Source organism: Tauraco erythrolophus, chromosome 1, assembly GCF_009769465.1.
Source record: "Tauraco erythrolophus isolate bTauEry1 chromosome 1, bTauEry1.pri, whole genome shotgun sequence".
In the NCBI taxonomy this organism is placed as follows: domain Eukaryota; kingdom Metazoa; phylum Chordata; class Aves; order Musophagiformes; family Musophagidae; genus Tauraco; species Tauraco erythrolophus.
In genome coordinates, this window is record NC_141465.1 from 37,895,361 (window position 1) to 37,921,110 (window position 25,750).

Here is a 25,750-nt window from a genome sequence, read left to right on the forward strand (position 1 = left end):
TACAATAGAATACCACAAAACAACGTCCTTTTTCGGGGTCGACAATGACGCCAAGATGATTCAGTCTTAACTTTTTCAATTGTTAATAGAACATATTGTAATATATAAGTTGCAATTTGGTTGAATTCTAGAGAATATCCCCACCCAAACTCAAATTCACCTTTTTCATTCCTCCTCTAAAACTAGAGCCAAACTTCCTGTCAAAGCTGGTATTTTCTTGAAGAGCTTTAAAGTTTAGCCGTTACTTATTTTCTACTACTACATTTTGGCAGCAACTATTTATTGGTCTGTTATTGCAAAAAGTGCAATTTAACAATAAACCAGTCTGAAGGTCATTTTATGTCTTGAGGATACATACCATATATTTCTTTAAAAATAATCATACTTTTGTAAGCAATACTTTACAGTAGACGCCTCAAATCTACCATAGATGTAAAACTTAAAACGAGAAAAATTTAGTCTCCAAATCTTTATACACATATTTATATTCGAGTTTCTATATATATTATATATATACACAAGCACAAGAGTATATATAAAATATATATAATCAGATTCAAAAAAGAACAAAAACTGGGCACTGTACATAAAATCTTTTTAAAACTCAAACAATAGAAAAACTTTAAACATTAAACAATTTTAATAAAAGTTTCTGTACAATGCTAAGCAGTTTTATTTACATATAGAAAATGTAATAGGAGTAGTGTTTGAAATTACAGAACTCCTTAAAATTTCAATGGCAGGTAATCTGGAAAAAATAACAGCATTCCATTCACAAATATTTTCAAGCAATAAATATGTATTTATAAATAGTGTAAATTTACATCAAGATTAGAAACAAAAAATCACAAATCTGAAGTTTATTCCTTAGTCTATGTGCAACCCATTTATCTTTGTGACTTGGCTGTTAATTGTTTTAAATTTTATTTAGGAACAAAAAGTGTAACCGTCATGGTTTCAAAACAAGACAGAAAAACATAAAAGCAGTAAAAAATTTATATCACCTAACTCTTCACATTAAAAAAAAAAAAAAAAAAGTTGCCCAAAGAAAGACTTAAAATTTCTAACTACCTTACAAAGAAATGACCAGCTAAGCTAGTACTTTTTCCAAGGGAAATTCTGAAGGGGAAAAATGGATGAAACCAACTCATCAGCCCAGAAACAGAGAAATACAAAAGAGGTGGTCTTCAAGTCAGTAGTCTGTATAATGTTGCCAGTTTTGTCAGATATATACAAAACATGGAATTATTTTTTTGAAGTACAGCTGGATGAGCTTTATTTGTTTTGAGTTCTGGAGTAGGAGGCAGTGCTCTCTCCTGTCCAGTTGGTTGACACTCCGCACTTGGAAGGTTGCATAGACACAGCTTTCAGCCAGCAGCCTTACGGGATAGCTACAAAAATCAGTGGTGCAGAACTGGGTCACTTCCTGAATATCAGAAAAGTTTTCATTTAATGTCCATGAAAAAATGTCAAGATGAGGAGGATGGCAATGGAGGAGCCTGAAAAAGAAAACATTAAATTACCTTTTCTACAAGGGTGTAAAACTCTGTTGTTTAACCAAGACCTGCACAAATTGTAACCATGAGAGTTTAAAGTCACACGCGCTACTGTTTTTACACTTCAGGACTCTCGCAAGTGGATACGGGCATTTTTTTTTTTCCAACTTACTCAAACACAACATGTATTTTGTGACTACTCTGCTAAAAAATTAGGATTTTGCCTACACTGCAGGCTAGAGTATGCTGTGGGGATGTCTGTGTTAATATGATGTGAGCTGCCAAAACGAGTCCCATTGTGGCAGCAAAGAGCTCTGTGTGGGCTCAGATACGTCTTTATATACTCTAAAACAGGGATTCTCAATCTGTTTACGAATGAGGGGCGGGGGGATTGTCCAAATACCTTGCAGGCTTCTTCCCCACCCCCCTCTACCTACACAATAACATATAACCCTGAAGTTAGGATATCTGTGGAAATTGTCTCAGATTTTCTGAGACGGGGACAAATTTGGTTTTGGGGCTTTGTTGGGGTTTTTTGTTTGTTTGTTTTTGTTTTTTTTTCCTTAATCCTGGAAGACACCATCAGAATGCCTGAAGAGTGAAGTAAGCTAGGTGTCTGCTTTCAGGAGACAAGGTCTAGAAGATACCTAACTATTTCCCAATATTGCACTTTGTGGCATTACCACCAAAATACTGAATCTTTGATGGCGTTTCCTTCTTCTCTTTTCCTACACGACAGTCTTGTCACGATGTGGAATCCCTCAAGAAGCTGCTCACAGTCTTTAAAGACACTTTAAATCATACCATAGTACCCACCTATGGAACACTAACACTAGCTGATCCCCATGTTTACTCCCAATACTTTACCCCAAACGCAGAATCTCTCTGTTAGGCCTATTGCACCTTTGCCATCTGAGATTATCTTCATGCTGTGACTTGCAACAAACCTCAACTCTTCTCCTATATCTGGGAGATGTCAACTTTTAGGCTATGACTCTTCTCAACTGAGGCTGTATCTGCTTTAAAAGAAATGAATGTGCACACTGATTTCACTAGAGAACAATTACTAACACCCTTTAGGGCTGCAGGTATAGGCTTCGGTGGAGGAGGGAGCTACTCACAGGTTGAGAACCCTTGTTCTAGGGACAATGCCATCACTGTTACCTATATAATATTATAAACACAGACAACAAAATACCCCTCCCTCCCCTTCTTTTCCACACAGAAACATTCCTGCCCATTTCCACTCAACAGGATGACGTATCTGAGAACAGGTGTTTATTTATATGCTTTTCTGTAACAGATCATCACTTTGAAATTGCAGTATTTCACAAACTATAACGACAATGGGCTTCTAGAAGTATGAACTGAAGTTCAACCACCTCAGGCCCTGCAGGACCAATGAAGAGGATTAAATTCAGAGGACATGGTCCTGCACTCTCGACAGCCTCTACTGTTGAACCTTGAGGCCTTAGCTCAAGAGATCACAACTTATCATGCTAGCAATACATGAAATAATTGTCTAAACATACATTTTCTGCAGCACCTGGAAATGAATCAAAAGGCACAGCCGTTTCTGGGCTGTTGTATTTAATTCAACATGAAATTCTCATAACGCTTTGTCCAGTGTTTGTCTTCTTTGACAGAAAGGCAAGGCTTATAAATAAATCCAGCATCGCTTTCATTGTGATTACAAACAAGCCATCTTTGCCTGAAACAATGAAACCTGGTTGAAACGTTAGGACAGTCGTGCTGACACAGTTCAAAGCAGGAGGCTGCCATATATAGCACAAAGCTATAATGGCGAAGAGGCTTTTTGCTTTAAATTGAAATGCAAAGGAGGCCCCAAGCCAAAAGACAGAACTGTTTGAGAGCATCCACTTGCTAAGCAGAAGGACAGCGCTGATTTGGGAGGGGATGGGTGGGGAAGGGGAAGGAAGGGGTCTGAGTGCATAGGATGCTCTGCTGCTATACTGACTTCATACCACAACCAATGTATTAGAGATGCTCTTGAACCTGGTGCTAGTTTCTCCAAGCTTCACTGTCCTGATTCTTCCCATCTCCATCTGATCCAGTTATGGTCTTCAGGTGATCTCTATTGGATTTTTAAAGCCACAACTTTATGAATTGTAACATCATACTTTTCCTGAAAACTCAGCGGTTACGTTCTGCAGTAAGTTACTGTACTATTTCACATAATTCTGACTCTTCAGCGTTTTGTTCTGCAAATATCACACACAACCCATACCTCCATTTGAATCAGAAAGTTCACGGTACTCATACAATGGAGTACCAAGACAGTCTACAACTGCTTTACAAATAACGTATTTACGCACCCACTTATTAATTTGACTTACTAATGTAAATTGATCATAGACTTGCATCAAGTCCTCCATTTTGTACTGTTCTAGCACCACAAAATTTTCCAGGTTCGTGCTTATCTTTCGTGCACAGTCTTGGCAATGTACAACATAGGTCTTTCGAGAATTGCTCTCACTGGTGACAAAAAGCAGATCAAAGACTTCCACCTGTTAGACAGGAAACAGAAAATCAACTGTTAATGATTTCAGTTTTTAAAAGTTAAACCATGAAAACTGTATTTTCTTTACGATTTACTCCCTTACCCTCTGTATGCAAAGAGAAAAATTAGATTTGTTCAGGGAAAATCTATCGTCCTAAGGCTCAGGCAGAGAAGTGAAATATTGGAAAACCACTAATATTACACTTAGGAGGCCTGCATGAACAGTGCTACAGGAAAGCTTTTGGTCAATATTGACAAAGCAGGATTCATACTCTGAATAGGGGTTACTCAGTAAGGTGGAGATTTGTAACAATTATACCTAATTTTCCCTTTTTAAATTTGTCTGCAAAAGAAGTTTGGGATTTATTTCCTTACTACTCAGCCTGCCCAAGAGGCTCAGTCAGAAAGTAACTCAAAACTGATTTTCAGGGGTAGTAAATTTTATTTTCTTTTAGCCTTCATGAAAACTATTATCCAATACTGTCAAGGAACTGTTAATACAAAGTAGAATAAAAAATTTCAGGAAAAAGGTATGTCCTGTGAAGAAAACGTAGTTAAATTCTCTCTCTTTTGAGGCTGTTGTTGACTTTTGAAATGAAGAGACATAAACCTTTAAAATGAAGCTCAGCAGATCAAATTATATGCAGGAAGGGATAACAACTTTTTACAATAACTGAGAATTGAAAATCGACCTAGTGAATAACAATACCGTGGAAGAGACTGCAGCAAAATACAGCCTACGTCTAGAAAAACAGCTTGATAAGCTCTCTGAAGACGGTACTGCCCCACATGCACGTGCTTATAGCATACATTACATGCTGCAACTTAAAAGCAAAATTAGAAAGAGCAACAACAACAACAAAAGATAGGACAAAACTTAAATAAATATTATAGTAGTACACAAACTCAACACATATTTTTACTGACCTCACAAATGCTACAGTAATGAGCTGGCTCGTCCTTCGCTCGTCCATGCCAGACAATCTCTTTTCCTGCAGCAATTAGAGCTTCCCTCAGTGTCTGACACTGTTTGAGAGTTCTTAACAGGCAGTACCTGCAACCAGAATCAGTTGTTACAGCAAGATTCAAGTAAGCTTAAATTTCTTCCAAGATCCTGTACCTGGAGTTTCCCTCTTCCTCTGGGATTTCAGAAACAGCTGGCTGGTAAGAATCACTGGACCCGTGACTTACACAGAAGTTAGACCACATGCTTATGGACCTCTGTGTAGATTTGTTCCATCCCAGTACTGCCCCTTGCCCTTCAAACAGGCTGTATCTTTCATTTTTGACTGGAACGCATCAATGCTTTTTTAAGCACAATAAAACAATGTGTTTTCAAAAGCAATTCTTTATTTTGCACTACGGCTTTATCAGCAAAAAGTTAGTTTGAACTGCCAAGGTCAAAATAACCATTTACATTTTGTGTAAATGACTATAGCCTATGCAAAGAACTGTTTTAACTAACATCCTAAAAACCCTGTTACTTCCTCAACACTACTAAACTTTCAGTTATCCAAAGTCTGGAAACCCAAGTTCTGACAGGAATCACTCTGTGGAGTGGCAATAACATCTATCAACAAGCATCTTCTTTTACGTAAAAGGGAAAAGAATAGACACGTAGGTATTAGAAAAGGAAGTCTCTTCATAGGAAAAAAAAAATTAACATTGAAAAAAATATTTTTTTAACGCTTATTTTATGAATTAAGAAAAGAACTGGTTAAAAGTCAAATTAAAATCAATAATTCCCTGCTATACTTCTGTAAAGGATTAAAAAAAAAAAGTATCTTCACAATTTTATACAGTTCTCTTCCATACTAGAATATCTAACTTGTTTTCTAGCATTGTATGAGCTACATACATTCTCTAAAAAAAAAAAAACCCTGGCAAAATAGGTCGCCAGATTTCTAAATTACAATGTTATTTACAATAATTTTTAGCTCTTAGCTATCCTGTTTATTTCAGCTGCAGCCTTTAATTTTCTCCTCCACAGGGTGGTTACGTTACACGCTCATTAGATGTAGAAGGAAGATCGAAAAAAATGGAAGGGGAAGAATAAACATTGGACAAAAAACAAAGTGTTCAAGAGTTGTATCAAAATGTTTTCAACTTGATCCTTCTCCCATTTTAAAGCCTTGAACACGTATTTTTTTTTTAAAATATTTCTTTCATGTGTTTCCAAGTAGCTAACAGACTCTTAGGCTTACTTTGAGATACTCTCCCTTCTTCATGTTTTACACTCAGACTATTCATCTTCACTAAAAACAAGTCTATGGCTTCATTGATACCCTCACTGTAAGAATACTGCAAAACTGAAAGTGTGTTTCTATGTTAAACATCACATTTTCATACACTGAATTTCAAGAAAATCAAACAGCTCGTTTAGCTGTAACTCCTTGAACACTTTCAAAGTTTGATGTTAATGGGACTTCATAATGCTAAGACCAATATGCCATAGATCATGTATTAATTCACTTGAATGCTGGGCTAACGTAGCCACGCTTCTGGTAAGTTTGGTAACCTTGGTATAGCTTTCTTTCATGCAATACAGCCTGATTTCAAATAAACTCAAGAGCTATCATTCCTCCCTTCTGCTGTTATCTGGAAAAATCTTTGGGTATGCCAAAGAGCAACTGAAAGCACACCTGCACACTTGCCACCATTGTTCTCCACTCTTGACTTCCAAAGAGTTTTCAAAGTGTTACTTTCAAAGTTTTCTAGTGTTACAGTTGTGGAGAAAGAATTGCTCAAAACATAACCCACATATAACACCACCACAACGTTTGCCAAATTTGCAACCAAAGACAGAACCAGTATCTAGAAGGTGAATTCTCCCTCCTTGGGTAAAATTCAGATCGTAATAATGGCACTTGAAAACATAAACGTTAACTATTTCATGCTGTCAAAGAATGGGAGAAAGCATATGAACTATCACTTTGAAAATGCACCACAATTCCCTAAAGTATGGGAAGCCTAAAGATAGACAAAAAGGTGTCTAGCAGAGTCACAACGTTTAAGTTAAATGGTGCCAATTTTTAGTATTGTAGGTCCGCTTTTATTCTTGTACAGTGTGAATTCACTTTAAAGAAAACCTAGACCATCTCTCTCTCTCAAATTCTTTACAGGTATGGCACAAAAAATATGAGTGAATCATGTCCAGTCAAATTCAAATATTTAAGAAAAGTGAATATTTTAAAATGGACATCATCCTGATTTATTCTAGAAGGGCAATGAGAAAACTGTTTGATTATTTAGATAACCAATAAAACTTCTCAAAGTGTGGAGTCCATTCCAATGGCAATGCAAATCTGACCTCTCTGTTCTTTCAGTAATATATCTTCCCTACTGATACTGAAATGTATGTTATCTGGCTTCATGATTTTGCGCAAAATCATTTCTCTGAAGTCATGTTCTTTTATGTTTCTAAAACTATTTTTGTAAAAGAACTTAGTATTTCAGTCACTTTGGAATTAATTTTTCAAGCCTTTATTACTATGTTCCCACTACCTCTAAAATTCTTCTCTTCCTCAGATGCATTTGTAAAAGTCCTTCTAGCTTCCATCTAAGAGGTTTGTGCTATTTTTTCTTTTCTTGAGGGTTGCGCTCCCTCAGTCAATGCTTTAAATCATTCTGTCTGTGTTCCTGCTCATGATTCTACTGTTAATATCAAATCTTTAAAAAAAATATCCCATGAGAAAGTTTCAGTTTTTGTTCTTTGTCTTTTATCTAGCAAGACAGCACCAAGCTGCACATTAACTAAGGCACATTAATAAGGCGGCTTCAGATTTCTTCCAAAAGCAAAGTTTCTTTCTATTATTTTTTTTCCCTACTGCTATTCTATCTCTTTTCATCATGAATCTGGTTCCCAATATTTATATGTACGCTTAAATTTTAGTTTATTGCCTCTGTAGTGTTTACTCTCCTCTCACATAACCCACACTAAGACATATTTGTATTTATCTTTCAAGTCGGAATTACTACCTACTTTTTGTCGTTTGCTAAGAGCTATTCTTCTGTACTGTTCTGATATCTAAGAAGCCCCAGAAAGAGCAGTCAAACTACCTAAACACTTCAGCTATCTCCGACATGCAATTTTAGATACAGACCTGCATTTTGGCAAAAAAGATGACAGCTGTGTCAGTGACACATTTTTTTTTTTCTTGATGACAAAAGAAAAGTCAGCCATTAAGATGAAATTCAACCAGCTGTATCAGAAATCACTATTTCTCAAGTGTTTTTTATACACACACATACATACACACATAAAAACACAAAAACGTTTACATTATGTACACAATAAAATCCAGGAGCAGCAGACAACAGCTTCTTGCTAGCTGGTGCTATTTTCCTGTACAGAAGAAGCAGTCCATATGAAAATTACGCCACTGCTTTCCTATCTTAAGGAGATTCATGAAGGTTTCTGCATTTCCAGCACACTTACAAAGCCAAGGTCAGACACTAGACTGTGTATGCTGGTGACACCCAGTTCTAGTAACATAGAAGTGACCACAATTAAGAGTTATCTTGGGTTACTGCTACTGGATGTTACAAACCAGAGCTCATCATTGGATCTTCTTCCCCTCTGCACACATAGCATGGAATTTGGGATTTGGTTAACAACTAACTTGGATGGAGGGCTTAATCCAAGTAAACTGGAAGTTGTTTCCATAAACTGGAAAAGCAAAATCATGCAAGACCACAGTTTGCAACTGCTCCTCACCACCTTTGTTTCTAATGTACACCTAAAATTTATGTCTTACTAGAGAAATCTCAACTACCATCAGCCAGCAAGACAATAGGATACAACCATTTTATCCTCTGTGTTTCTTCACAACATTTTAAGATATTCTTCTCAAGAAGGATGCTATGCTCAGTCATGTTTTTCTCCTTTTAAGCCTTAACCATGGCAAAAAAATCCAAACTTATGCAAATGTAAAATATAGGTGCCAAAATCATATTTTGCCAAAAGTATTCCAGAACTATTTCCAGCTCTACAATAACTGTGAAGTGAGTTTCTTGTGGATTTTTCTTTGTTTGTTTGTTTGCATTTTTTTTAAAAGGACTTTTTGGCTTCCTCCCTCCCACACCCTGCTTCTTTTCCCTGTTTCTCATTTCTAAGCAGTTTCTCCTCTCCCTCTTATGACAGCTGGCATCCTGACTACAAGCACTAATAGCTTAATTGAAGGGGCAGGACTGTCACACCTTCAGCAAATGTTTTCTTTACCGTAGATACTAGTTACTAGATTTTAAGAAAGTATTCACACACGAATGCTGTTCCAAAATCTAGCTTTACAGTGACTACAAACCACGCTGTCTTCAACTTTTAACGTTTTTGGTCCTTACGGTTACCATTTCACCAATTCCACCATTCTGCAACAGATGTTCAAGCCTAAATTAAATTCCTACTGTAAAAAGGTGTCTCATTCAAATGTCATCAATAAATCCTACTAAGGGGGAAAAAGAAGAAATTATTTTTCTTTGTCTTTTTTTTGCAAGTTAACCCACTCATTTTTTAAAGATTCATTTCGAGGCAAATTATAAAATGATTCAATGCTTGTGGATCCAGTATGTTGAAAAGACTAAGAAGTGCTCAAGCTACAGGCTGCTTTGGTAGGCTTAAAGAGAAGAGTGCTGCTACCAGAGTATTCTCATGAGTAGTCATCTGCTCTGGGACTCGTTCCTCCACTTTCTTTAGGACAAACCTAGGACATATGCTGAAATGTCCTTCAGTCTTCTACCTAGGTATAACAGTGCTGCAGTGTGATTTATAGTTGCTTGAAGAGGCACTCTTTGAAGAAAATTACTAAAGATGCTTCAAGCCTGGAATATTCCTGCATTTTGGAATATGTGTATGAGAAATGTCACTAAACTCAATTATCATTTTACATATCAATTAACTCATTGTTCAGAAAAGCAAAGTGAAAGAGGCTTTCAAATTCCTCCTTGCCTTTATTTAAAACATTTATACCTGATCTCCAAATGACAGTGTGTGAACACTAACTAGAGGTTCTAGAAATGTAAAATTAAGCTTAACTTTGCTGTAAAAATGACTAAACGTTCTAATATTTGGGTTGATGACCTAATTTTGTTATTTCTTACAGTAAGTACTCTAAACAGCTTTTGTCATCTAAGTCAACTGCTTTGCAAACTGCTGTATTAATCTATGGCATATTTAACAAAAAAATTAATTAGAGCATTCTAAATCTACGTCACAATAACACCAAATACAACATAGTAAAATTAATGGTATCTATAAATGGATTACTTGAAAAACAGAATATAAAACAATTTTAGCTTGATTCTTGGGAATGGAAGAATCTTACAAAGGATTACTTACAAATTAACTATTGTTTTACACTTGAAGAAGAAATGGGTACAATAAACGTTCAAATAAGTAAGACTTACTTTATCATTTCAAAAAGCTTTGGATCTGAGACCTTGATATTTCGAGCCATATTCCATGAAAGATGAACCATGGGTACTATGGACTTTACGCTCTGCAGTTTATTCCACTCGTACCGTTCCACTGCCAGTTTATATTGACAGGCTATACAAAAACAAAATTACAGAAGCAATTAGTCAGGTTAAGAAATAAGTATGAACTGGAGCCAAAATAATTTGATTATAACAAAAATTTATACCTTTTAGGGCTAGACTAAAATTCATTCGCAATGACCCACTCATTCCAGCTACACTCGAATGCCATAAAATATTTTTAGTAAGTGTATTTATGATGCTAAAAGAATGCACAACACCACAGCAGCAACAACTATTTGTGAAAATAAGTTACTGACAAGTGTTCAATTTCTGTGGTGAACAGAGCGCAATATTTCAAAAAGGGTTACTTCAAAAACTTTCAAATATTTAAGATTATAAAAAAAAAAATCAAAATTTGAAATGTCTGCATCTCACTCTATTCACTCTTTATCATAATTTTACAATGCTATGGTATATAATTGGTCTTGAAAAGGAAGACTGCACCTTGAAAGATTTGTTGCAATGACTCAGATTTTTCATTAAGCAGCCTACTCACTCTGCCCTTTTAAAAAAAATTGTTTTACAAAATTTACTGCAACTGAACATGTGAGCTCTGTATCAATCATACAGTCCTGGAGACACACTATTTATTGCACTGTAATGAAATAAAGACATACTTTAAACTATTTCAGAAAACCGGAGTGTTTCGGAAGTACATTCTCTTCAAACGCTTGGCAGAATCTCATTTTAGCTGTGAAACTTCCTTCCACTCTCACATCTAAAAACTTTCCAAGACCATGGTTCAAAACTAAAGACTTCTTGAGCAGTAGGTCTGAAAAACTTAATATTCTTTTATCAACAATATTTTACAACTGTTTGCATTTCCTGATGCTTTCATTAAAGAGCTATTAGGCATCAGTTGTCCTGAAAAAGTTAGACTGGACAAATCCTTAACTCATACGCAAGCTATAGCCCAGTCCGCTGGGTAGAACACATCTTGGGAGAAAAAGTTGAGAAATGGCCTACAAGACAGAGTGTACGAATTCATCTAAACATTTTATTATACTGGAGTTTGCCATACAATTGTAATTTTCACATGTCCATTAAACGAACAAGTGCAGAGACTTCATTCTTCCTGCTTCCTCTTAGCAAGGAAATTATGTAAAGCTTCAACACGTAATGTTTTAAAATACAGTATGTTCATTTTTTTTAATTTAGTAAAGCATGGTAAATTAGAAAGAAATGGCCGCTTCTGTGGCAAACGTAGTATAACATTACCCAATTATGTAGTTCAGCACAGGCACCATTCAGCCATACCTGTAAGAGGGCCAACATTCCATGCAATGTTGTTGCACCAACCGATAGCCTGAACCCAATGAACAGTGCCGGCGTTTATCCACACCAAATCCCCTGGTCTTTGAATAAACCTATAAACTGGGACATTGGCTTCATACAAATCTTCCAAGTTTGGCCACCAAGATCCCATTAGGAAATTCATATTATTCCTGAAACAACAGGAAAAATAGTCTTCAGCATTTATCAGTACACACATTAGTGGTTGAAATGTCAATGAAATTACCTGTAAAAACTGATCACCAAAATAAATGCTTTCTGCATCTAATACTGACCCAGGAGGACTAGTCAAAAGGAAAGTTTCACCTATAACATTCCTGATCCGAACTGCACGTTTCATATCCTGCAATACATTAAAACACTTAACCACCTGGCTGCCTGTGTGAAGTCAGTTTATGGCTTCCAGTTATGTTCTATTTTTGTTTAAATTCCCAGTATTTTATTAATGCTGAGACAAATAAATTCTTAGTCAGATCTACCGTGACACTGGTGCAGAGTGCTGCTTTTTAAACCAGTTATTGATTTTTATATACAGACCATAACAGCTCTTAAGAATGCTTTCTGTTTTGAAAAATCCCAATCATGTACTCATACTGCCAGTGTACGCACATGAAGCTTGTCCACACAACAACTGTTGGCACCATCTCAACTGTTATTCACAGGTCTATGCTACATTCAGCCCAGAAATACCGACCCTCCTGAGAAGCATGAAAGAACACCCCCGTATGGATTTCCTAAGCACAAACTCTTCTACTATGGTTATGCAAAATACATACTTCTCTCTCACCCTTATTCCAATTTTATACCGTTTTTGTACTGCACCATGAGAGATGATTGGCAATTCACAGCTTTTAAAGACAATTCAGTGCCTCTATCAGGCACTCTAGACATTTTATGAAGTTACTAAGATCTTAGTTTCTCTGTCACCCTAAGGAGAACATGGGAGTAAATGGCATGTTGTCATCAGAAACATTCCAATTACATCAGTGGAATTCTAATTTTGAGATAGTTAATCTTTATAAAGGTGGATGTAAATAGGACAGTTGACAGTTGTCAGCAGAGAGGCAGAAAATACAGAGTACAGAAATACTGAGGTGAATTTGCAGAGCTCTAGAAAACTTCTGAAGAAAAGTCAAGGTCAGTTTTAACTGAGCAAGATAAGGAAAAAAAATTCTCCTATAAGATCAGCTTCACAGGCTACTGCTTGAACACAGCATGATTAGGGGACACAACTCCTGCTCCTCTTTTTTTTTTGTGTGTGTGTGTGTGTGTGTGTGTGCGTGCGTTTGTTTTTAAAGCATCCACTCAACACAAGGCACATCATAGAAACACTAATCTTGGAGCTGGCTGAGTATTTCTCCAATGGTCAGTGCATCTCAACTTTCCCAGCAAGCTACAAACATGTAACTGTACGCAAAGCATGCCATGACACCTCCAGGGGTCTGAGTAAACTAAGCTCTCCCTCTAGATGCAGCAAGAAACCATGCCAAAATACCAGTGAGACTGTACTTGTTTGTGTACAACAGGTATGTTGTTAATCTTTATTATGATTAATGTACATCACCAGGAAAATACTTTACTCCATCAATCCTAAAAAAAAACCCCAAACAAAACAAAATAAAAAACCTCAACTCCCTCACCTCCAACTTTGTTCTGTCACTCCACTGCAATAGCCCTAGAAGCCATCACAAAAGCATCTCATTTGGTAAAAGTAGAGGTCAGTTTTAATACGTACGATAGAGTGCCTAGATAAACAGCAAGGACTATGATGGATTTTCTGATGTGGAAATGTTACCACTACAAAAGCTGGACTGATGCCATATAATACACATTCGTAGTAGACAGCCTATCATTATACTTAAAAAGAGAAGACTTTGGGGGTCCTAATAGCTGCCTTCCAATACCTGAAGGGAACTTACAGGAAGGCTGGGGAGGGACTTTTTACAAGAGTGTCCACTGATAGGACAAGGGGAAATGGGTTTAAGTTGAAGGAGAACAGATTTAGATTAGATCTTAGGAAGAAATTCTTCAGTACGAGGGTGGTAAGACTTTGGAATAAATTGACCAGACAAGTTGTGGATGGCCCCTCACTGGAGGTGTTCAAGGCCAAGTTGGACAGAGCCTTGCGTAGCCTGATCTAGTTGAGAGGCATCCCTGCCCATGACAGGGAGGTTGGATTAGATGATCTCTAAGGTCCCTTCCAGCCTATGCCATGCCAGTCTATGATTCTATGATACTAAACTTCTGATCCCTCTTAATGTAGTATAAATTTGAATCTTGAACCTAGATGTGTAGTTCCTACTACCGATCTCTCACTTCTTGTATTTCCTTCATTCGTGTGTTCGAAAAAACAAATCATGGACCTAATGTTATTTTTTGAGAGGAAAGCTATCACAGGCAATCCAAGTTTCTGTACATTGTACAAATGCAGTATTTTATATAAATTCTAGATTTTGCATTTTGACTTTTAAAAGACTTTTCTGACTACATGGAGAACCCATAAAATAATGTCCTCTTACAACACCCTCAGTAATTTCCCCCCTTAGGCCTGAGAAAGGCCCAGAGAACTTAATAAAAACAGAGAAAAACAGCATGCTCAGCTTACTTTTCACAGAAGTCATTCATGACACCCCAGTAGCTTTCAGGGACAACAAACCATTCACAGTCACCTGGACCAATATTTATATTTACTGAACAAAAGTTGTTATTTTCTTGATGACCTGAAATTTAGAGAAAAATAAACACACTTTTTGTAAGGCTGATCTATCAAAATAACGCTACAAAAACGCAAAGTTACAATTACTAAAACATCCTACAGCACAGTTTATGATACTTACACATACCATTTAGGTGCTTCACAGCGTTATGAAATCCAATTAAGCTATTAGTGACGAGAATTCTGCTTTTGTTAGTTTGTGGACAATGAAAAGCTGGAACTACTTATCTTGCGAATCTGACCAATACTTCAGCAGTTCCCTATTTGTAGAAATAAGTGCTTCGAGATGCTAAAGCTTAGATTTTTTGGTTTATGATAGCTCTTGACAGTCCCAGTCAGGAGCAAAACTTCATGACTTCAGGCACTGAATAGACAAGTAGTAAGAAAATCTGTCCCAAAAGAGCTTTCAAAATCAATGTAGAAATGCCAGTATTTTATCTTCTTTTGACAGCTGGAAAACTGAGCCATAATCCCTAATGGAATTTTCAAAACCTGTACTTCAGAAAAAACAGACCCTGAAATTTAGTCCAGATCCCTCAAGTTTCAGTCCAGTGTCCTAACACAGCACTATTCATTCTGGAGGGTTGAGTCCTATCCTCAGACAATAAAGAATCTAAAAAGTAAAACTATACTGATTTTTATGATTGCACAAGACCTAATTTGGAAGCCTAGGAAAACTTTCAAGGTATGTAAAATACAAATATTGTCCAAGTATATAAACCTGTCCTGTTTTTCCCCTCAAAGAATCCAGTATTGCATGCAAGAGGTTAGTATGGTAATTACCTAGCACTGCAGAAATCCAGAAATTTCCACTCTGAGGAATTTAGTACTTCATACACGCAGAGTTCAGATAAACAAGAAATTTTAAAAATATTGAATATGTACAAATTTATCATGTTTAGGCATGCTGTAAGATATGGAAAATCTGCAGTGCAGTTAAATCAATACCACAGCAGTAGAACCTGATTTTTTTCTCATGCAAAGAGATTATACTCACCTGGTGTTCTGCTTCCTGGAACCTTCATGTACAACTGCACTGTGTTCATGCCCAGGATGGTATGACCAACATGGCTTAGAAGATTTCCTGCTGATACCACACGTACAAAAGCAGGAAGTTTTGTCAGTTCATGGAGTTGCAACTTCCACCTGCAGCAAAATAGCAAATCGACAAACTGTGAAACCCTAAAACTCGTAGAAGAGTTTGGGCAATACAAACATTTTCAAAAAACTGTTAGCATAGGAGATAAAGGAGCAGACAACCTACTACTGTATAACTTAGCGTCTCTTAAGAGAGAAGTTGAGACAATGCAATACCCTTACTTGACAGTTACAGGAATTTAAATGACAATTTCATTTAAGGGTCAGCTAAAAGCCAGGGTAATTGCACTCACTCTTGCAGTTAACCAGTCTGCTGCTATACTGTCAGAAAATTCTGCTTGCAATTTACATCTCAGTGTACATCTTTTCCAAGTAAAAACAGAGCTGTGCTCTCCCCCCACTGTAAGCCAGACAGTCAGAAACTGTTAACCGTGTTTTCAAGAGCGACATGATATGATGCTAACATATGTCAAGAAGACTGTCTACACATACCCGAGCCCGTGCACGCAATTGCTGTGACCAAGAGTGAAGTTAACGGCATGCACGTGCTATGAGGCTGAATACTTGCATTAAGAAAAATACAGATATTCAGACAAAAAAATCCCAAAAGTGTGGAGCTCCATAATGTCACCCAGGTATCTGTTGCATTTTAAAGTATTTCCAAATATAATCACAAATCTGATGGGGCAGTTGAGGGGAAACGTAGTTTTGTAGTAAAAGCTGAGACTGCAGATCAGAAAATATGGCATCTACCTGGGATCCTACAAGAACTATTTCAAGTATCAAAATCCAACTCCCTGTGAGCCTCAGGTTAGTTAAGCTTACGTTTATTTAAAGGCTCTCTCCCAATGGTTTGCTCAGAGTGCTAGTTTATTAGCAACAATTTTCTATCTATAGGTGGAATTTTCTTTGGCAAAAACCAGCAGCAGTAGCTTAAAATTTTACAACAATCTCTAATCACATACATATATTCACACATTGATCTTTCAGAAACTGTACCACAAAAGACCTCAGTATCTTAAGCAGGCCTTACTTCCCAGTTTCAAAACCTTTTGTTCTGCTTTAATGATTGAAGTAGATCAGAATTTTTGTACTGCAGCTGGTGGGACTGACGGCCTAGACGTGCTAGATCTTTTATGGAAACATTACTAACAAGAGATTGTCAAATAAAAAATTATTACTGGACAAAACCCCCATGCTTTCAGAGTATTTCTACTATCTTCTGATATTTTTCTGATCTACCTTCATCTATTCACAGAAGGATACGCTGTCTAAAGAATACACAATTTGTTCCTTCTTTTTTTTAGAGGTTCTGGGAGAGGTTATCAGGGCTTATCCACAGGTAAGCATTGGTCTGGTCTTTACTACCTATTTTGAACTCTATTCTTGGATAGAGAAGCAAGAGCTACGAAAAAGTGGAAACAGAAAGGATGACAGTAGGAACAAAAGGAAACAAAAGACAAATAACAAAACTCCAGATGAACAAAAAAGAAAAAACCTTTCATCTTGCAATTTCTGTACAAAGACTGAAAACTTGGTATTGTCAGAAGTAATTTAAGTTGTAAGCAAACAATTTAAAGCCTTGGAATGAAACAAAGGGAATATATTAGAAAGAGGACTAGAAAGTACAGTTTCTGATGGATGTTTAAGGTCATTTCTGGAAAAATAAACGTCTTGGAAATAAAAGCTTGGAAAGAGATTTTAGTGTGAAAAGGACTCACAACAACAGTTTAAAGACCAAAGGTAACAATTTAATTGTGCAAATGGGGTGTGGAACTGGCACTGGGTTTATCAATAGACTGACGTCTGAGAAGAATGCACTGGTTTCCCCAGAAGGAATATCATACTGTAGAATACCACTGTGCGTAGGAGAAACCATAATCAACTTACTTTTTGTCATCTGACAGGTCAATGTTGGTCCCAAACTTGATTGTTTTAAAAGGTCCTCTTCTCCTCCTCCCAGAGCTGCAAATATATTAAAAAAAAAATGTAATGGGTGAATGTGAAAATTGGAATTATATAAAAAAAAAAACAACTACAGAATTATCACAGTTATACCACACTTACTTGTCAGAAGATGTGGATTCATTATCTGAGTGGTCCTTGTGGTGACTCTTCTTCTCATTTTCCTCCTGTAAAATGCAATTGTGGGCATATTTAAAGATATATAAATATACATAAAAGAACATATATAAAATATATAGGTATAAAGTGATAACACATTCACAGAGATAAGTACATGTGTTTCAAGATGCTCGTACAATCATTTAAATATCTATGTATGTAAGATCTTATGTGAATATTATTGTTAAGAAAATAAAAAACGTTGCTAGTCAAAAGCCATTGCAAAAAATTCTTCATGACTACAAATTCAGTGAAGCTCAGGCCAGGACAACAGAAAATGTGTACACTGGAAACATTTCTGCTAGCCTACATTACAGTTGTGCAAATGTCTATGTTGGTTTGCTTCATTATGCAAGTGAACAGGAATCCAATCTTACGGAATACTGTTCATTTTTTCGGTCCAGAACATTTACCTTTCTTCAAAGTCAAGCAGGTATCCTGATACGAATCTACGATGACTAATATTTATAAGATTAATTTTATAAAATCCATTATATAAAATCTTCTGAATTTTTCATAGCCATGTGCTATTTTAGCACGGCAGTAGCTAGGATCATGTCTAGTGGAAAAAAATCTAACCACTATTAAATGATGTAATTTAATCTTTTTAGCACAGTGTGCTCAAAACCCTATTCTAAAGACCTTCTTTTTTGGCAAGTATACGGACATAGAAAGGAAAAGAATAAGACAAAAAGGAGGAAAGAACTGCCTGGAGGCTATCCAAAGATCCGAAGCTTTGAATGGGATTGTTGTTAAGTCTCAAAGTGCCCTATGTACCTGAAAAAGTCTTATTCATCCTTTGAATGAAGGACAAAGAGAAACAAAAAGGAACCTAGCGATGATGGATTTATCAAATACTGCAAGACATGTTAGAAAAGCAATGCAATAGTTGTTGGAGAAATAAAAAAAAAAAAGATCACTAAGGGCAAGCCGAGAGGATTGTGTCTGCAAAAAGAAGAAACAAAGCTTTCGTTTGAACACTGTGGAAAAGTCACCTAAGGACAGACAGGTCAAAGTGGTGTTAGACAAAGGACACATATACACTTAAACCAGCGTATTTCTGATTTCCAAAGGAGAAACTGAAATTATAATGCTGAAAATTATTTTATATATTGCATTTTTATCACCAATTTGTAACAGAGGAAAAAAAAATGATCAGAAAGTCCTGCAATTCACTTCTTGGTGCAAATTTAAAGCTGAAGCTTTCCTAGTGACAAGCTGGTACGTCACCAGTTACGTACATTATTAAACATGTATATATACAATGTTCCAGTGAAGTAATGTTCTCCAGCCCCTCTGGAATGATGTACAAGAATACCATGCTGGTGCAACTGTTCACGGAGCACCACAAAACTTCAGTTGATATCCTACTTAAATTTATAGCCACTGCGGAGGAAGAAAAATCTCATTTATGTCCCAGGCTCTTGATGACTTCAGTGCTCCCCACTTCCCAATGGTTCCCAATTCCTGTTTCTTTTCCTCATCCTGTATTGGTCTCACTCAAAACCTTGTGACCACCTTCCCTTCTCTTTTCTTCATCTACCAATTAATTTCTTTGTTTCTAATGCTTTCCCCTAATGTATAAAGTTTAAATTTAAAATTTCTCTTTCCTTTCTCACAGAAACTATTGCTACTTCTGTGTAAAGGTAGTGAAAGCTGCAATAGTCAATTCCTCACATTGGTGTTTTCCCTATTTTCTAATTAACAACTGGTCAAGAACATCTTTTTGTCCTAGTTCCACCTTAGTCTAACGTTTTTATAACATCAGATAACATAAGCCTCCGAGAAGTGACCACAGCTAATTCCAAAGATGTGCTCACTACTTCAGCAAAAATATTAAAAAGTAATACCAATAAAATAACATTTCAAACATTTCACTGTCACATACGTCTAAGAGCTTCTAAACTAGATAGAAACTGTTATGTTTTGAACCCACTAAAAGACAAGTGTGAGAGTAAACTTCTAATAAGCCACATCCAAATTAATTCAGGATACTATGACGAACAAATAAATCTGATTTCAAAGCGCGTGTGAAATCAGAAGCAATACAAGTTAAAAAAAGCATCTTAAGTTCTAAATATTTTAATATGAATTTTGACATTATTACATGAAAGCTTAAGCTAATAAGTTTTTAAAGGATCAATAGCCAGGAGTTTTACATTCAGCATTTCAGAGGAACACTCTATATACTATTTGACCCTCTATTCCAAACAGATTCTGTAAATTTACCTGTGCTCTTCAGGCTAATGAAAATATCTCCTTAACAGCTTCCATGTGTTTTCAATATCCATTATTAATTGCTTCCAAAGTTAATAACACAGTTTATAAACTATAACTTAAATAATAACAATAGACTTACCCTTAAAGACTCCTGGAACGAGGAGGCCTGGTACTGTGCATATTTAGCAATTGTTGTATGAGATCTACTGCTTTCACAACGCCAGATTTTCTTTGTTCCAGTGGGGTCCCAGTTTTCATCTGCTGGCTGCAGTAGCTGTGTCCTCACTTCTACTACGTGTTCATTATTTGCTTCTACCAAAGTCTTAGTAGAGAAGAGTCCTAGATCTAATAAACAGGAATAAAATTCATAAATGACAGTTAAAATATAATAAAATATTTCAAGATGATTAATACTTTATCTAAAGGTTTAAACGAAAGCATTCCCCCACACCCCAGTCTTCATAACCCAGCCCACCTGTACGTTAAAAATTAACACTCATGATTAACACTGAAAAAGCTTCTCTGCACACAACAGTAGAAGCTTAGAAAAAACTTGGCAGCTACTGTACTGACTATATTCCAAGAAACGTTTTACATGCCTTGTGTAAACAAATCTGCAAACAATGTTTAAATCTATTACCAATAAAGTATTTTTCAGACCAGAGCTCTATGAATGCACTTCCATCATCTAACACATTTCCCACCAGCAATGATAGTTTTTCTATCTACAGAGTTCAAAATATTGCACACAGTCAGATTACAGATCATTAAATCTAAGCACAAAGACATGTAGTCATAGTTTTCATAGGAAAAAAGTCTATCCGTAAGCTTCCGTATCCGTAGCTCAACTCCTCTCTGTGCTCAATAAAATGCACTGCATTTTGGTTGTGGGGTTTTTTTTTGATTATCAGATGAGAAACAGTAGCGAACTGAGAAATGACACATTACCCTAATTACTTGGAATACACAAGTAATACAGTATTACAGAAATAAAATATCCAGTTTTAAGAACTGAGAGACTTCTTTTTAAAAAACATATACTTTTTTTCCGAAGTAAAAAAGCCATATATATAGTCAACTTACCTAATTTAAGCGCTCCAGCAAGGCCACGTATTACAGTAACAGGGTTGTTTGGATTTGTACAAAATTGATGTAAAGGTGGAAAGAAAGCATCTCGTTTATTTTCCAACTGTAAAATTATAATGGAGTATTAGATGTCAGATGAATTTAGACTCCTTAATTGTAAAATAAGGAAGAATAATTAAAAAAAAAAGAGAAACAACAGAAAGAAGACAGGAATTTTTTCCATTTCCCTGCACTGTGGGGAACGTACAGCTACCTCATACAACCCTCTCCATGTTAAAAACTGCGTTCACTCCTGAAATTAATTTGTTACTGCAATTTACTTCTCGGCATGAATTATTCCCAGTTTGCTTGGGCTTTTGGAACTCAGGTTTCCTGTAGTTTATTTCTTTATCCGACAGTAGCCTTGTACATTCCCTAAATCCACAGAATTCTCTGAAGAGCAAGATAATATACTAACTTTCTTTTCAGAAGTCAAAAAAGGTAATTCTACAGATGATGTATGTAAGAAACAGTGTAATTAAAAAGACTACTTTCACAGTATCTCTCACGTAAACCAGAAAGGTTGATTTGATTTTCTTACACTTTTGTGCACCTGTGACCTCAATTTTATGCTACAGTCTCCTCTATCTTTCTTCCCCCCCACCACTTTTTGGAAAAAAAAAATAATTTGTGAATCTTTTAAAATTCTGAAAACATCTCTTTCAATAAACAAAATACAATACAGAGTTCCGAAATACCGGCACCCATGCTGGCACATCTATGTATGCTGGAGCACGGTGACTTACCAGCTTTGTACAAGCTCAACAAAGCTGCGATGAACTTCTAATAAGGCAGATTAATTCAGACGCAACACATGGAGAACTGCTGGAAACACTATTGCTTCCAACTTAATCTAGCTCTTGGGCAGATTGCTTGTGTAGCATCAGACCAAAGTGCCGACCGCGTCTGGACTCCAAGTTGAGCTGACCAAAAGCTAACTTCAGGTTTTCACACTGGCTGTATGGACATACTAGAATTTATTTTTCTGTTACCAAGGTAGTGGATATCCTCTAATTTATTCTTCTATTACTAAGGAAGTTAGCGGAAACTCTTCATAAAGCTATTACGTCACTTTATTTCAGAACTGAAGTTTTAATGCTTGCATAAGAAAATACTATTCAACTAAAATGTGCCTTTTCCTAACGATGTTTCGTTCATAACATCACCTCAACTTTTCTTAATTTTTTCTTTACTGTATTTTGAAGCAGATTGTTAGGAGAGTTTAGTTTAATTACTTGCTCATTTCTATATCAACTATCACATGCAAAAACGCACATACATATTTGGAATATCGTGTATTGTATCTAATGAACTGGTTTGCTTATTCTGCCAATATTTTGAGTATTAAAAAATAAACAAAAACAAATCTAAAGCTGTTTTTCCTCTTGTTTACTGAAATTCTTAATTTACAGGTACTTTAAGAGTCAAACTATGTCTCAACATTTTCTTTAAGGGTAGCATTTTCCCCGCTTATACACTAGTCGGGAGAGCACTGTAATTAGAATTCAGCTATGAATAGTGCATCTTCAAAATAATTACATTATGTAATTCAGACATCCAAACAATTACAAAAGACAGTCAGCAATGTACTCCTGCCATTAGATTTACTTACATAAATACTAGGTGTAGGTGGATTCAGCTTGTCCTTTGGCAAGGGAGGGTACGGTGGAGGCGGTGGTCGTGGAGGTGGGCATTTATCCAATAGAATACTACTGTTAGATAAGCCATTTTTACCCAGATTCCTAAAAGGAAAGAAGAGCTACCTCTGTCAATACTTGACAAATAAAATAAATACATATTAGGTCATCTCTTCTGCAAAATAATGATGTATAAGGAGGAGTCGTAATTCAAGATGCAAATAAAGCTCATGTATTTTAATCAAGAATTCACAGCGCATAATTTGATATTATTTCAAAATAATTCTCACTTTGCCTGCCAAATATGCAACATCACCACTATTAGTTAAAAACACAGCCATTTTAAATAAAAGCAAGTATGACTCATTTGACAAAATTTAACAGAGAAAGCAGATTTCAACTAGAAATAGGGAAGAATCTTATTAGGTCGGCACTGGCTGGTGGATATTCAGTTCACAGCAGTTGAGATAACGCAGTCCAGTAACGCTGTGCAGAACACGAAGTCAGAAAACAGCAATGCCTCAGCCAAAGAACTGCTGAGTCACAAAAAACAACTACAGCTACACTAACCACACTACGTTGAACAACCACCTACCCCTTTCTGATTTACACATTTTCAAGCCAGAAGGAGCCACTGCTGCATAATCCATTTGTTTGAGCAACACAGGGAAGGACCTGCCCTCAGCGAGTTGCTGTGTCAACACCAGTACGTGAGCGAGAACCTCACTTGTTATTTGCAGCCTTTCTCTGGAGATTTGCAGACATGGATAACCCACTGAATGTGCGTTCACTTTTCCTATAATGAATGACCTAAAAAAAATCTGCATTCTGAGCTTAGTCTGTATTCAATTTCCAGTCTCTATCACCAGGAATGTACTTATTAACAAAACCATCCCTTACATTTGTTTCTTAAAAATGACAACTACTTCAAGACTCTTCCAACCAAACACTATTCAGATCCTTCTTCCAGCCTCGCTTGATTCACTAGCTGTTGTTATCGCCTCTCAACGCCCCGCAAAATGGGATGTTTCTAATGCATAATTTCATCATGTATCTTCATAAAATTCACTGGTTACAAAAAAGTTGTTCTGGTAACAACAGTCTTCAGCAGAAAACACAGATGACATATTGAAACTCTTAGTAAAAGAGATTGTCTCTAAACCACAGAAACTGTGGTATTGGCACTGACAAACATCATAGAGCCGGATGCTGGCATGTGAGAGCACTGCTCCAAATCAAGCTACAACAATCCATGAGTAAGATGGACTTGGGGCTTGAGATCAGATCAGACTGACTGTTACGACTAACACTTTAAAGAAAACGAGCTAGCATCTCACCTACCCCAGTCTGGGAGCATCCTGAGAAACTGGTGCTTATCAGGACAGAGTCACTCATTCAGTTCAGAACTTATGCCAGCTATTTCTAACTCATACATTGCTCTTCTCTGACAGAAGATCAGAGCAATACACAGAGAGAGACATTTTTAACAACTGCCTCCAAAGTATGCCTGTCAAAATACCAAACACAGCTTACTCCATGTGCTAGGTGAGCCTAATGCCAGAACAGATTGCAACTTCAAAGAAACTGAACGAGCAATGTGGAAGCTTTGACTAAGCATCATCCAACTTGGTAGAAACGTCACTGACCAATGCTTAATGTCCGATGTAGTTCTTCAAAGACCCTATTGGCTCTCCACAAAAAAAAACCCAAACATGTAGAAAAAAAACATGGCAATATAAGATCACTATCACCCAAAGAAATTTATTGATGATGGTTCCATGAATCTGAGATTCAGGCCATCTATACAAAGTGAAACTATAATCTGAAAAACAGGTATTAGAATTAACTATAATCTCTTTGCATTACCAAACAGAAAAATAAAACCAGGAAAAGCAAATGCACAGTATTAAAAATCAAAGAGAACTATGACAAAATTCAGTTTGAACTGATAAACAGTTCTCAGGCAATTTCTGAGGCAAGGAAGATGAGAAAGACAGAACCTGAAGAAAAAGGGACATTTTTCAGAACCAGCATGACTTAAGTTACTGTAGTCACAACAAGATAATCACCACAGCAAAAGTATGGCAAAGCCAGGATGCGTGGGGTCTTCAGGGAAGGGGGACAATAGAGAAATGAGAAACTCCTGTACGCTTACAGAAACTACAGGTCTGAAAAGGCAAAGAAGATGAAGAAGAAAGCAGACAGTACAAAGGAAAAGATCAGATGAGCAGAGATATCTCATAAACCCAGCACTTGAAGGATACCAACAGACGTACACCACAATTTCCTACTAAGTTACTAAAACCTTGTGCAGAAATTTCAGGAGAGGAAAGGGGCCAAAGAAAAGCAAAACTAAGATAGGAAAACGCTCGTAATTCAAGTGGCACAGGAAACAGATGGGCAGAACACTTAAAGTTGTCTTTAACAGACCACTGCCTTTTTTTTTTTTTTAACTGTGAATTGGAATAACTTGCTATTAATAACAATGCAAGAGAGCTATTAAAGAATAATGTTGTAATTGACAGTGTGCAAAACAGAGCGACAGAAATTACAAAAAACACTGCAAAAGTACTAAAAGATTTACTACCGGCACCTGAAATGGGGCCGTGTGAGTATCCACTGCTGGCCTCTCCACCTCTGGAAAAACAAAACTATGGCCAGTGCAAAGAAAGTGAAAGTCCCTTTTTGACCACAGCAGCCATGAGGAAAAATCTCACACATCTCTGTTTCAAGAGCTTATTTTTTGTGAGAGGATTTCACGCTGGCTGAAAGAGGCAACAGATGCAATACTCAAGAAAATACAAGGCTGATTCAGGCCCCGAAAAGAAACCAGATGCCCAAACAGTCCCCCTACAATGCCATGGTGGAGCAACAAAGAGAAGGACAGGCTTCACCCATTTAAATTGACTTTCCAGAGGGAATTGGTTTTCCGTAGACTGCACAGGGAGGAGAACGCCCTTCGTTCCCACAGTGGGAAGAGAAGGCA

General features: G+C 36.6%; 1 protein-coding gene across 13 annotated transcripts in view; it reads right to left on the reverse strand.

Annotated features, from left to right (window-relative positions):
* Positions 1-656: 656 nt before the first annotated feature.
* Positions 657-25,750, reverse strand: part of KDM6A (lysine demethylase 6A) — a 163,648-nt gene continuing 138,554 nt past the window's right edge. For 7 of the 13 annotated variants that reach the window (XM_086618527.1, XM_086618523.1, XM_086618503.1 and 4 more), the window contains 12 exons: positions 22,740-22,869; positions 21,086-21,191; positions 20,142-20,347; positions 17,726-17,790; positions 17,549-17,623; positions 15,558-15,706; positions 14,450-14,564; positions 11,809-11,996; positions 10,420-10,561; positions 4,945-5,071; positions 3,854-4,024; positions 657-1,499 (listed from right to left, as the gene is read on the reverse strand). In XM_086618527.1, coding sequence (XP_086474653.1) covers positions 1,470-1,499; positions 3,854-4,024; positions 4,945-5,071; positions 10,420-10,561; positions 11,809-11,996; positions 14,450-14,564; positions 15,558-15,706; positions 17,549-17,623; positions 17,726-17,790; positions 20,142-20,347; positions 21,086-21,191; positions 22,740-22,869 — 1,504 coding nt within the window. In that variant the 3' untranslated portion in view covers positions 657-1,469. Of the gene's footprint in view, positions 1,500-2,033; positions 4,025-4,944; positions 5,072-10,419; positions 10,562-11,808; positions 11,997-14,449; positions 14,565-15,557; positions 15,707-17,548; positions 17,624-17,725; positions 17,791-20,141; positions 20,348-21,085; positions 21,192-22,739; positions 22,870-25,750 lie in introns of those variants that run through there. The other 6 variants (XM_086618485.1, XM_086618453.1, XM_086618447.1 and 3 more) reach the window with 4 other exon arrangements.